Here is a 14,299-nt window from a genome sequence, read left to right on the forward strand (position 1 = left end):
CTATCAACTGTAATCAAAGCATCTTATGTATGGAAACCTTACTTGTGTACTTGATAGGTCTAAAGAGACAAAAGAAAAGAGGCAAAAAATGGAAGCATTTAGTGCATACTGTGCTCCATTTTTATAAACTCATGAGAATAGGGGCTGCTCAGGAAGATTTTAAAAAGTTTGGAAACCATGGCTGATACAAGGGGAAATTGACCTGGTTCAATATAAATTTGGAAGATAATTTCTGCTGACAGGATGCCTCTAATGGTGACGCAACACCACCTACACAACATAACCTCTTTAATGTTATGTACTAATGTGTATAAAACCAATAACAAAAATGTAAATTAAATAATAAATGAAATACCCCATATAAAGCAGAAGGACAATATCCCAAACAATAGAAATAACCTAACCACTGTCTATCTAGAATGGCCCAAAGTGAGTTAAAGCTGTTAAATTACATTTAAAAAGTTTAATTCACTCCAGAGTGAATTCAAGTTTGTAAATGTAATTTAAAGAAAGGCAATTTTATGCCGCTCTGTTCCCATATAAGTGTTATTTCATACCACCAAAGAGCTCATATCTTCCAAAAGAAATGCACATGGGCTGAAAATATATTCCTTGGTGTGATCTTGTTTTTAAGAGCTGAACATTGTTTTTAAATTATAGGTGTATAAAAATATAGAACTCTAAATTTAAACATGTTTGAGCAGATTAATCATTTCAGTATTTAGTATTGAACTCTGTTTTTTTTTGACAGTATCTTTTAGTGAAATTCGTATTATGGGTGTTCTACAGCGACTCAGCCTCACATATCTAGCAGTTTCTGTTTTGGAATTAATCTTCGCCAAACCAACATCTATTGCAATGACACAGGTAAATTTCTTTTATGTTGAAAAGATGTTGTAAAGTAGCTGTATTCGGCATGTGAGGCACTGGTGAGAAAAAGTTTTACTTTAGATTTTGCCTTCAGTATTTACAGAAATGTACAGAATTGTTTCTTAAAGGAGACATTAGTCCTAAATGCTAATTAAAGTATATTTTAATTAAAAGTGCCCGATGATAACTATTGAGCCAAAATCTACATTTAGCAGCATAAATGTGTTTATATTGTTTATGTGAGGCATACAACCCCCACAGAATAACATAGACCCAGAAACCTAGGATCTATATCACCTTGATATTAATTCTGGCAGTTAAAAGTTTAAAAAGGGTGGTAGACCTTTAAATTATCTTTTAGTATGTTATAGAATGTCCAATTCTAATTCCAACTTTACAATTTTTATTTTTAATTATTTGCCTTCTAAAATGGGGGTCACTGACCCCTCTAAAACAAATGTTCTGTTAGGCTACACATTTATTGTTATTGCTACTTTTTATTACTCCTCTTTCTGTTCAGGCCCTATTTATATTCCAGTCTCTTATTCAAATCAATGCATGGTTGCTAGGGTAATTTGGGCTCTAGCACTCAAATTGCTGAAATTGCAAACTGGAGAGCTGCTGGATAAAAAAGCTAAATAACTCAAAAACCACAAATAAAAAATGAAAACCAATTGCAAATTGTCCCAGAATATCATTCTCTACATCTTACTAAAATTAACTTAAAGGTGCACAACCCCTTTAAACTAAAAACCAACATAAGAAATATTCTTTAATTACTTTAGTAAATTGAGCTGCAAAATATATTTAATTATATTTGAGATGCTTCTTCGTGTTGTGACTAATTATAATTTCAGGTGATGCAAATTGACTAATCTTTCAGTTATTTGTTCTCCTTACAGAACCAAACATGTTTACTGTTGCAAGATGTACTTTCACACTGGCCTAACTGGATTGTAATATTGGCATTAGAAGCAGTATGGCTGTGTTTGACTCTGTTGCTACAAGTTCCAGACTGTCCTTTGTAAGTGATAACTGGCTTATTAATGCAGCAATATAACAAATAAAGTAGGAGTTAGTACATTACCTTCTGTGGTTGTTCTCTGTCTGGCACCGACTTCGGCATTTGTAGAACTGTAATCAATAGATGTTGGTAACCATTATATTTGCTTTAAATAGAGAATTCCACAACTACACAACTCAAAAAAAAAAAGTTACAAAAATTCATACCTTAAAGTGCTACTGACACCAAAAATTATGCTATTGTTGAGCCATTTGATTGCTTTATCTTTGTATCCTCTCTTTAATTTCAGCCTAAATTTTATAATTGTTATATAAATAATAAAACGTATATTACATTTCTGATCCCATATGTTCCTCTCTGAGGGGGCTGCAGTAGTAGTGTTGTTTGAAAACACCGCCCTTGATTTAAGTTTAAACAATTTAACCAATAGGAATTGTGAATTGTATATTACGTGAAACTCTGTTTAATTAAACATAGTAAAGAGTTTTGAACAGTGAGCATTCAGAGATGAGGCTTTCATGTTCCCTGTTGAGCATATTTAATGTGCTAGCCTTTGAACCCCTAAACATCCAGAGTGTTTTTTTATGTGAGGTGATTATAAACTGACCCGCATCTCTAATCAGGCCCAGATTAGGGTGCCCACTTGAGGAGCACTTGAGATGTTACGCTCCCCAGTGCACCGGTGCATGTGCGCGTGAGCTTGCGGGAGGGCACTAGGACCGAGCTGCCTAGGAGCGCCCACACAGGAAATCCGGCCTTGTCTGTAATGTAAGGAAGGGCAGCACTCTAATACAGGCATGGGCAGGCAGCAACTATACTTTCAATCTGTCAGCAATGGAGTGACAGTAAATACTGAACTGCTAAAGGACTAGTTAGCATTGGTTCAGACACCTACAGGCAGCATTCCATGAAAGCTCCTTGATGTGAGTAGGTCTCTGTCAGACCCAGAGACTGCCTGGAAGTAAGGAGGAAAAAATGAAGAATAGATCCACCCAGCTTCAGCTGACATCAGTGAAGTGAAACACTAATGGATAGGTTGAGAAGTGCCTGCCGGGTTTGCAAAACAAGAAGGGTTTCAGATATTTCAGCAAACAACTTCGCAAAAAACAATAAATATGACTTATAGCTACATTTTGTTGTTCACCATTTTACGTGCCAGTTATCACTTTTTATTCTAAAATGACATGTATAGGATCCGGAAACCTATTATCCAGAAAGCTCCGAATTATGGGAAGGCCATATAACATTGACTCCATTATAATCAAATAACTCAAATTTTTAAAAAAGATGTCCTTTTTTTTTCTCTGTAATAATAAAACAGTACTCTGTACCTTATCCCAACTATGGTATAATTAATTCTTACTAGAGGCAAACAATCCTATTGGCTTTAATTAATGTGTAGTTTTTTTTAGTAGACTTAAGGTATTGTGATCCAAATTACAGAAAGACACCGTATCCAGAGAACCCTAGGTCCTTAACGTACTGGCTAACAGGTCCCATACCTGTATCTTATATATTTATACATAGTAATCCTTTTCCCTTTAGTACCTTTTCTACATTGTACACTGTCTAAACATGAAATTCCTTTTTTCATAACTGAGACCTTCCATCCAGTGTATGAGCTTAGTCACTTTTCTCTTAATTTTGAGATTTTGAATTTATGTTATCTCCAGTTGCCCTAGGTCTCCCATTGGTTCTATGAGATACCAATAAGTGGGTCTCAAGAAAAGGGCCATTATATCAAACACTGTGTGAAATGCTGATGTGAATCGTTGTTTTCATGTATAGGAAACATGGATATCTATTATATGTATTTCAACGCACAATCCTAAATATACTGTAAATGATACTGTAGATCCCCTAATTCATTCCTAGCCAGGAAGTGAGTCCTCCCCTGGTGATGGTGTAGTTTATTGAAAACATGAAGTTCCACCAAGAGCTGACATATGACATTATTATATGGAAAATGCTGGCTGTAATTCTTTACCAAGTGCTGGAGTATACTGTTGTTTTACTAATGTAGTTAAATCAATTTTTCTATTCAGAGGGTATTTGGGACCTGGTGGAATTGGAGATTTTGGAAAATTTCCTAATTGTACAGGTGGTGCAGCTGGTTATATTGATCGTACAATCCTGGGACAAGAGCACATTTATCAACATCCAACATCCAATGTGAGTGTCAAGTTATTAATGTTTTTTGGCTGAACAGAAACAGACTTTCAGTCATGTTAAGCAGTGCGCTATTGCTTTAATATGGTGGGTTTGTGTGACTAAATTTGAACAGTGTCCTAACTATGCCTACAAATAGTTATAGAATGTCTTGTGTTGTTGCAGGTTTAAAGAAGGTAAATAATAATTTTGTTCAACTAAAACTAAAAAAAAAAAAAGATGATATTTTGATGGTATTTTGCTCAGCTACATTATAGCCAAAGGTATTTGTCCTTTATCTAATGTGTATTATCTCTTTCCTAGGTTATTTTTAAATCAACAATGCCGTACGACCCAGAAGGGCTACTGGGAACTATCAATTCTGTAGTGATGGCTTTTTTTGGCCTTCAGGTATAAAACTTCCAAAGATTCATTTCGTGTGTTTGTTTTTGGATTTAAGAGGTAGCCTGCTGTTGCTGCCAATTTTAAAAACCTAAGGATATAGGGTTTGTTTAGTAACACCTTGTATTTCCCATTAATCTTCAGTGTTTTTGGAAGCTGTATTAAAGTGATACTGACGCTAAAAATTTATTTTTAAAATATTAATCATATTAAAAGTTACATATAGGTCATGTTAATTGTTTTTTGATGATAGTTCTGCTTTTGTAAGTAATGGTTACTTGAAGTTCCTAAACCTGACTGTTTTGCCAACCTGACTGCCCCTTCTTAACCTGTCAATTAGAGTTTCTAATGCTAACCAATTACTGCTGCACTAACATGGCAGCCCCCTCCTAGAGGAACATGGGGGTAAGAAAGGTAATGTAAAAGCATCAGGCAAATACTTTTGACAAATGTATAAATAACATTCAAAGACAATGTTATGATAGATAATAATAAAAAGGGTTATTTTCTGATGTCAGTGTCTCTTATAATGTAAAGTGCTGTGTTAACAGGATTATATTGTAGTACAGGCATGGGACCCGTTATACAGAAAGCTCATCTCCCATCTCCCATAGACCCCATATTAGTCAAATAATTGACATTTTTAAAAATAATTTCCTTTTTCTCTGTAATATTAAAACAGTAGATTGCACGTGATCCCATCTAAGATATAATTAATACTTATATGAGGAAAAACAATCCTATTGGGTTTATTTAATGTTTAAATTGTTTTTATTAGATAAAGTGTGGTGATCCAAATTACGGTACGATACCTTAACCGGAAAAGCCCAGGTCCCAAGCATTCTGGATATCAGATCCCATACCTGTATATTGCAAGTGGACCAGCATTATCAGTAATAAGACAATGATGAAAAATGGAAAGTAAGCTGCTGGGAATAGAGATCCTTTTCTATACATTCATTATGAGAAACAAAGGGAATATATGACAGATTCTTCAACAGTCTAAATAGAGAATTTATATACTTACAATACAATATTTTCTTTTTTTTATTACAGGCTGGGATAGTACTTGTATTTTACAAAAATCAGCACAAATCTGTGTTAGTGAGATTTTTTTCATGGGCCATTATCATGGTATGTAACTCTATTTTTACTTTATTTTTAGGGAAATGAACTTCCACATGATCAATTTAGCATTCAATTTTAGAAGAGGGATTTGTAGAAAAGTTTTTGCAGAGAAAAAAAATTGTTTTAATTATAAAAAAAATAAAATAATTATTAATTATAAAAAAATGAAATATTTGTATTAATTATAAAAAGCAGGAGAGTTGTATAATTCAAATAATTTGTCTCTTCATAAAATATAGACCATGTTCATAGTACTTGTAACAGCTTAGGAGGAAAACATTTTTTACTTCCTTGTTTTGTGACAAAAAGCCACTGGATATCACTCCCTGCCCCTAATTTGCATATGCAAATTAGGATTTGGATTAGGTTCGGCCTGGCAGAAGGATTCGGCCGAATCCCGAACCGAATCCTGGATTCGGTGCATCCCTAAAAAAAATGGTGTAAAATGTAAAATCAGGAAAACGTATTATGCATAATATATAGGTGGGACCACAAAACAACAATGCAAAATGAGGGAAAACTTAAAATCAGGGGTTGTAAAATTGAGGTTTCACTATAGTTTAATACAGAGTAGACACTTTAGACCGCAGTCGTTTTTTCTGTATTTTTTCAAAAGTTGGAAAGTGTCATGCCTTTTCACAAGCATCATCGTATTTTATCTAGGTAAAAACTACTTATTGAAATTAGAGATGTAAACAGGCCAATAATTATTAACAGGAATTGTTTTGGATTTCTTGCATTGCTTTATGTCTGTGTTAGGTTACATATTATAAAGGTCTGATGTCGCTTCTCTTCTTTTGAAACTACATTTGAAAGTTCTTCCAGACCTTAAAAGCTTTCTCTCATAAGCCTTTTGTACTTGTGCATGAAAAAACACAAAAATGACATCTGCTTCTCCACGTGAATAGGGACATTTTTTATAAAAGCAATGGAGGGATACCCCAATGGAAGCAATCAGTGACAGTGCAAAGGTTTAGCATTACCACCTGCTCTGGAGTTTTGTTGCAAAAAAAGATATGCGATTGTGAAATTTTATTACATACACTGTGAAAGTTTTCTAAAGCCATTTGGTCGCAAACTTTGCGATGAAGTTGTTGAGGTCTGTAATCAATCAAAAAGGATGCAAACATGGTTGCTAACATTCACGTCTTTGTGCAGGTTTTTTGCTCTAGTGAAACATATTCCATTCCCCCTATAGTGTTTTGGGTGGCAGTACTAAGAAATATATTTTGATATATAAAATGGGATGTTAGTGTATTTTTCAATTAAATTTCCTTCCCCTTCTTTAGGGTGTTCTGTCAGCGGTTTTAACAAAATGTTCTACAAATGAAGGGATCATTCCGGTGAATAAAAATCTCTGGTAGGTGTAATTAGCCATAAAAATGTATGTGTCTCCAGTTTGTCTTGTGCTTAGGGGTTGTTAAGGGTCTCGCGTGTCTGTATTTCAAATTGAAGATGACAATTTTCCTATAGGACAGTAAAAATGTGGCAGTGTGATGTGGCTGTCAATATTCTATGGGTACCATTTATGATGTAGGAACAAGAAAAACAATGCAGAATATGCCATGTTTAAGTTGCCATAAGGTATTCTGATTTGCTCATATGGACTAATAAATTGTCACAGCTTCTGTCCCTGCATCACGAGGCTTATAACAATGTTCTGCACCTAGCTGGAGTTACCCAGTATCAAGTGTTAACAACACAGTCAAAGGAGTCATATATGGGCTGATTTATTAAAGAAATTCGGAAAAAACGTACTAATCTCGCCCATCTGTTCCACTTCCCGCTGCTTCCTTTACCAGGCCATGTAGGGAGCTGGCAGCACTTGGTACACTGCACTGTAGGATATGAACCAATCAGCAACTAGGCTGAAGCCTGTCTTTGCCTGGGTGAATACTGGTATGATTGGCTATTCCCCTCCTACTGTACTTCTGGTAGGGACCTTTAGGACATGCCCAACCCTCATTTGAAACATGGACAGAGACCATAGCAGATCTATAGGGAGCTCCAATAAAGAGGCAATTCTTGAAGATGGCCCAGAGTAAAACCAGCACCATGTATTATTATTGCCCAAGGTCAGACTGGGGGGCCCTTCTTCAGGGCTGCCCCACCCCCTGTCACGTGTGTGCATGTGCGGAACGCACACACTTGTGTTTTTGTTGCGACTGGCTGGTTGTGGCAGTAGAGAAAAGAGTCGCAGGGTGTGGATCCTGTTATTGCCTACAAGATTCGTTTTTTTTTAAAAATATCCCAAATGTCTCATTTAATACCACTAAGCTATATCAAAATTTACACCAGTCACCACAGTGACTACCATATTTTAGTGAGAAAACATGCAAATGCCAGATTTGGTGGTCGCTACTGGTGACAGCAGTTTGTCATTTATTTCAGAAGAACGCAGCCTGAACAGTAGCTGTTTTTCCACTAATTACTCATATTACTGACAGTTACTACTCTCAAAAACTTTACCAGCACTTTAGGATTTAACAATTTATTTTCTATTTTGAATGAATCATTACAGCACAAAAAATAATTTCTCCCCACATGCGATACGTGACGTTTTGATAAATCTTAACATATAGTAAAATTCTGGTAATCCTTCTGGATTCTTCTGTTTGATCCATAATAACAGATTTAAAATGTTTAAAACAGATTTCTGTGTTCTTGATGTTACAGGTCTATCTCATATGTCACTACCCTTAGCTGCTTTGCCTTCTTCCTTTTAATGATCATATATTTCCTAGTGGATGTAAAGAAATTATGGTCCGGGGCTCCATTTTACTATCCAGGTACTTTACTCTCCATTGTACTTTTAAAGTTAAACAAGATGTAGAAGTTGAAAAAAGCTTTGAAGTGCAAAGACTGTAAATAATATCTCAACAAAATCATTTCCTGTAAAGAAAGTGTTTTGGATATTGATGCTCATTTCATATAAAAAAATTTTAACAAAAAAAAAAAAAATGTTTATGTACACCTGGGGCGGACTGAATAATCCTCAAAATACCTATTCAACATTAGGAACGGTCTTTTCAGAAAATGTAATAAGAAGAATAATGTGTGCTATAGGTCTAATCACCTAATTGTTGACACCTTATTGGTTGCTTTGGGTTACTGCACCTTTTATTACATATGGGGGGTTTGTTTCTGAATAGACTTGTCATGTTACATCCTTAATGACGTACTTAATATGTCAGATCAAACAAACAAAACGTTGTTAGAAATGCTAAACTGTGAAGGTCATTTCTGCTGTTATTCTTTTTATTTAGGGATGAACTCTATACTGATATATGTTGGCCATGAAGTGTTTGAAAATTATTTCCCATTCAAATGGAAGATGCAAGACAGTCAGTCACATGGCGAGCACCTGACACAGAACTTGCTGGCTACATCCCTCTGGGTACTGATCTCCTATATCCTGTATAGAAAAAAGATTTTTTGGAAAATCTGAGAACGTTTCAATTACTTTTAAGTATTTGTGCCACCCTTATAGATATCCCATTTTCTAAAAAATATTTTATTTCCAAACGCTATTTTAGCTGTGGCAGTATATTTATATTTTTCTTTGCATGAACGTGATATTATCAGGCAGAAAATACTGTTAGAGGGGAAAACTGTGCTTATAAACTTATCATTGTCCATTCACAGTTCTTGCTTCCCACTAACAAGAAATTATCATTGTCTAATCTCCCAAAAGTGCTGCATTTATTGGGAAGGGAACAACAATGATCACTTCACAATACATTTTTGAGGGAATCGCTTCTATTCTGCACTTTTTCATTTTTTGTTTGTGGTTATTGGCCCATTTACCAGATGAATACAGATACATCCATTGCTGAAATAGAACTGTTACTCAGCTTTGTAGCATCAAAGAAGAAGGAAAGTCACAATCATTGGGGGTTCCAAAAATTACCACCCCCGCAGTTATTGCATTCCCTTATCTGATACCCTGGGACAGTGCTCCTATCAGCAGAAAACTGCACCGGCCCAGGATTCTTCTCATCGAGCACCATGGAGCCATCCTCCTGCTTAATCTTTCTTCAAGTGGGTGCACATGCTCAGTACATTGAAAAGCTGTACTTTAACAAAAAAGCAGGCCCTGGGGTAGCAAAGAAAGAACAAGCAACAAGAGGGTTGCTCCATGGCGCTTGCTTAGAAGAACTCCGGACCAGTGCAGTTTTATGCTGATAGGCTTCAGGTAATTGAATAGAATCACTGAGGAGAGCCTAACTTTTGGCACCCCTCCCCCAGTGATTACGACTTTTCTTCCCTTTTGATTGCAATGGTAATCAATATGATTAGGGCTATCCTTCTGAGAGTGGAAGAAAGCTTTAACCCAGCACTGCTCTTAATTCTCTTCAAGTTATGCTACATAACCTGTGCCTCCAGCTGGATGCTACTGAACTTCAAGAATGTCAAAGTGCTAAATTCTGATATATTGTACATAGTAGATTTTTTTAAACATTAAGCCACATTGCAAAAATGCATATTATGTATTACAATGCGTAGGTGAACCCTTTCAGTGCAGGTGATTGACACAAGATGTGCACAAACTGCCATGAAACCTTTTTTACATTTTTGTGCTCTTTTGGAGAGTTCGGAAAAGTAAGCAGGAATCAGCCTTTTGTTGCCTCGTTGTACCATTTGTTCAAGCACAAAAATTATTATAATCCTGGGCATGGTACTCAAATCTAGTTTTCAAATATATAGTGATTCTTTTTTTTTGGAGTAAATGATGTGCTTTTATACTTTAAGCTGTTGCTCAGCAACAAAATTTGCAGTAAAAAAATAAATTCCTGATACTGATATTGGTTATATGCTACCACAGCTGGCCATAAGGTGTCATCCTGTGGGATTTCATTCCTAGTAATGCCATGATCATGATCAGTGTACTACAGCTACTGTTAGCTGGGAATATTTCACACGTTTCAATACTAATTTTTGTAGAAATTACCCACTGCCAGGCTGCAATGTTATGTAAGCTCTAGGGCTATACACTAGTGGCGGGTGGGTTGACAACAATTTGACCCACACTCGGGCAGCACCTCTATTTAAAAACCGCGCCCAACCCGCCTGTCGCTGATGCGGGGCAGGCGCATGCCTATAAATTGAGGCTGACGCAGCCAAAAGCTGACAGGTCGTGGGCAGGGGAGAGTGGAAAAAGAGCTCAACCCTCAGAATGTGTGTCGTAAAGCTGCGGGTGTCAGCCCTCCCAGCACATCACTACACACTACATACACTGTCGATATTCCACACTTAGCGCATAGTTATTATTCTGTGTAAAACAAAATTTGCAGAAAAAAAACAGTATAAAAAGCTTTGTAAAAATCATGAAATCATCAAGGTGTGTGTGTAATTGTACATGGCATACAATTACACATACCTTGATAAATTTGCCAGTTATTTAAAACGCCAAATTTGTCGCCATTATTTTATATTGCTTCCGGCAGAAGTTACTCAAAAAAGTGCATAAAAATTTGACACTGTTTTTTACGCGGTGAAGCCTGGCTATGCGTGGTGTATTGTCCTGCAGTTTTTTTTGTTTTATTTGTACACAGCATAATAAATATACTCCGTTTAATGCACTTACCCAGTGGAGTTATGGGGAATACTTACTATAAGGGACAGATGTTTTGTGAATGTTTTTTTTTTAGCTGCAAATAACAGTATGTCTGCATTTTGTGGCCACTGGGGGGGAAGCACTCTCTGGTTGGTATTACCAGGAAGGGAACTTCATGTGACTTTCTGATCAACTAATACATAATCGGTTAACTGCATTTATGTTTTGCATTGTGTTTATGAACACAAATGTGATTGTTAAACATCAGGCAGTTATATGACTGATTATTATCTGATTACTATTTAACAGCAGTACCTCCACTTATGAATACTCCTCTCAAAAGTGCATATAATGAGGAACCAATATGGCCCATTTATGGAAACCAAGAAAGTTCCTTTCTTTTTTCCTTGCTATTAGCAATGTAATGTGGTAATAAATATAAAGCTTGTTGATAAGTTTGCTGTTATATATAGTGAGGAAATATTCAATAAATATTCTATACAAAAAAACAAGGACCAAAGTATTGGGATCTCTTTAACAGCTTTCTTATGAAACCAAAAGGGGATCTAGAGCAGTTGGAGGTGCACAGATGCAAATACCTTATGGGATTTATGTAATGAAAGGAGAAATATTTTCTACAGGTCTAATCAATTATAGTAACCAATCAGCAGGTAGCATTTACTGGACATAGTAAAGGGTTAATGCAACGGGGTTACTGCTCCTGGCTAAACTTTCTTCCTTACATACACAGGGTTGCAGCCTACATTTTTGGCATTTCTGAAACTTTTCTGTAACCAAATATATGTGCTTGACAGTTAAAGGGTTAGTTTACCTTTAGTGTACCTTGGAGTATGATGTTGACTGATATTCTGAGATGATTTGCAATTGGTCTATATTTATTATTCTTGTGTTTTTTTAAATTATTTAGCTTTTTGTTCAGCAGCTCTCCAGTTTGGATTTTCAGCAGCTATCTAGGTCAGTGACCCCCCCCATTTGAAAACTGGCAAGAGGCAGAAGAGAAAAGCAAATACAATAGAACCCCCATTTTACAGGGGACCAGAAAAAAATGGTGTAGATTCAGGAACATGTAAAATCAGGGAAATATATTATGCATAATATATAGGTGGGACCACAAAACAACAATGTAAAATGAGGGAAAACTTAAAATTAGGATATGTAAAATGGGGGTTCTACTGTAATCCAGGACTCTGTGCTGTTAGTGCCTTATGTAGCTAGCATCAGAAGGCCATAATGATGTTCAGATTAGGAAAGTGATAAACTGTTGAATCAAAATTGGCAATGTGATTGTGTTCTTCAAATGATGATCCAGCCTAGGCATGATATTGGGGTTAGCCCCAAAGTACAACTCTTAAACAGCGTCTGCTTAATTGTTCTACCCACAGGTATTGAATATCTTCACATGGGCATGGCGATGATAGCATCTCTTTACTAACTGCACATTCCATTTGTAATAAAACTAAGGTTTACTAATATCCCAACCTGTCAGACAAAAGGGACCATGATTCTGTTTTATTTTATAACTTCATTCAGATTTGTAATTTGATTTTGAATAAATGTATTTTTATTGGCTCTGATTTTGTAAAATAAAGTTCATTTAATATTGCATTTTACTCCTGTGCTGTGATTTGTTACCCATGTTGCAGTGCAACACTCCTGCCCGAACCAAAAGTGTGGTTCTTGACACATTGTCTTCTGTGTGCAGTCCTTAAGCTGCCCTGTACATGATTCAATTGGGTGTGCTAGATATTACAAAGAAAACATATGGGAAATCAATCAAATAGGAACGTATGCAAGGGGATATAGTTAGGATTGCTGCTAGGCCTCGATAAGGATTTGAGCACTAAGTAAATTCAGTTTAACTGAAATTATCCCCTTGCATACGTTCCTATTTGATTGATTTCCCATATGTTTTCTTTGTAATATCTAATAAGGTTAAGGCTCAAAAAAAAAAAAAAAAAAAAAAAGTATTTTCTTATTTAAAATTTGCTGGGGAACCATAAACAGACTAGGACCAGCTGGGTCGGGATTCCCATATAAGGCATATGCACATTGCTGATGAAAGGAGACATAGGATTATTGAAAAAACCCCAATCATATAGGCCATAATGTATGATATAGGGTGCTGGTGTTACTTAACAATAAAAATGAATATTAATCTTTAAAAACGGCCCCTTTATTTGAGCTCTCTATCTGCTACAGCTGCTTTCAGCCTCAAATGAGGGGTGGGCGTGTCCTAACAGTCCCTGCCAGAAGCACAGTAGGGGGAGATCCAATCACAGCCGTGCAATCACACAAGCAAAGACAGGCTTCAGTTTCTGATCAGGTCCACTTAGATGCTTTCAAAAAATCAGCCCAAAAACACTACTTTTAGAAGCACATTCCTTATTTATTTAAAATGGTATAATGCACTAGAATAAAGCAATTCCAACATAGCAATACAGCAGACAAGAGCAGGGATGGGCGAATTTTTTCGCCTCGTTTCGCCGAAAAAATGACGCCCCTAGACTTGTATGGCGGCGTGCGCCAAAAAAAAAAAGACGCGCACAAAACAGTTTCGCCGCGCGACAATTTTTTTGACGCCCATAGACTTTAATGGGCGTCTGCGACATTTCGCCGGCGGTGAATTTTTGGCGAAGCAAAACAGGTCAAATTCACCCATCCCTAGACAAGAGTTTTGCCTTATATACTGAAATGGATGATTAACTACAGCACATTGTTTGAGGTTTTAGTAGTAAAGGATCCTTAAAGGACAAGGAAAGGCAAAAAAATAAAATCCCATTTTTTCTTGAATGAAAGAGACCTATCTTCAATATACTTTACTTAAAAAATGTGTACCATTTTTATAAGAAACCTGACTGTATGCAGTGAAATTCTCCCTTCATTTACTGCTGTGGATAGGAATTGTCAGACGGTCCCTAACCGCTGGACAGGGAAACAATCATACTTATGAACAGCAGGGGGAGCCCACGCCTTACTTACCAGCCATGCAGAACTCAAGCAGCTTTGTTTAAGACGATCCCTAAGCAGCCCAGACCACACTGAGCATGTGCAGGTCAGGCAAAGATGTTTAACAAAGTTACAAGATTACAGCTCCCTGTGGCCAACTTTGAAAGCATGAATCATTTGTTTGATTAGGCTTTATGATGCAG

General features: G+C 36.3%; 1 protein-coding gene across 2 annotated transcripts in view; it reads left to right on the forward strand.

Annotated features, from left to right (window-relative positions):
• The window catches only part of hgsnat.L (heparan-alpha-glucosaminide N-acetyltransferase L homeolog), a 25,907-nt gene extending 13,154 nt beyond the window's left edge, over nucleotides 1-12,753 (forward strand). For both annotated transcript variants that reach the window (XM_018254244.2, XM_018254246.2), the window contains exons 11-18: nucleotides 752-867; nucleotides 1,773-1,894; nucleotides 3,940-4,066; nucleotides 4,367-4,453; nucleotides 5,501-5,578; nucleotides 6,862-6,932; nucleotides 8,249-8,361; nucleotides 8,839-12,753. In XM_018254244.2, coding sequence (XP_018109733.1) covers nucleotides 752-867; nucleotides 1,773-1,894; nucleotides 3,940-4,066; nucleotides 4,367-4,453; nucleotides 5,501-5,578; nucleotides 6,862-6,932; nucleotides 8,249-8,361; nucleotides 8,839-9,020 — 896 coding nt within the window. In that variant the 3' untranslated portion in view covers nucleotides 9,021-12,753. The remainder of the gene's footprint in view (nucleotides 1-751; nucleotides 868-1,772; nucleotides 1,895-3,939; nucleotides 4,067-4,366; nucleotides 4,454-5,500; nucleotides 5,579-6,861; nucleotides 6,933-8,248; nucleotides 8,362-8,838) is intronic.
• The last annotated feature ends 1,546 nt before the right edge of the window (nucleotides 12,754-14,299 follow it).

Source organism: Xenopus laevis, chromosome 1L (genome assembly GCF_017654675.1).
Source record: "Xenopus laevis strain J_2021 chromosome 1L, Xenopus_laevis_v10.1, whole genome shotgun sequence".
Lineage (NCBI taxonomy): Eukaryota > Metazoa > Chordata > Amphibia > Anura > Pipidae > Xenopus > Xenopus laevis.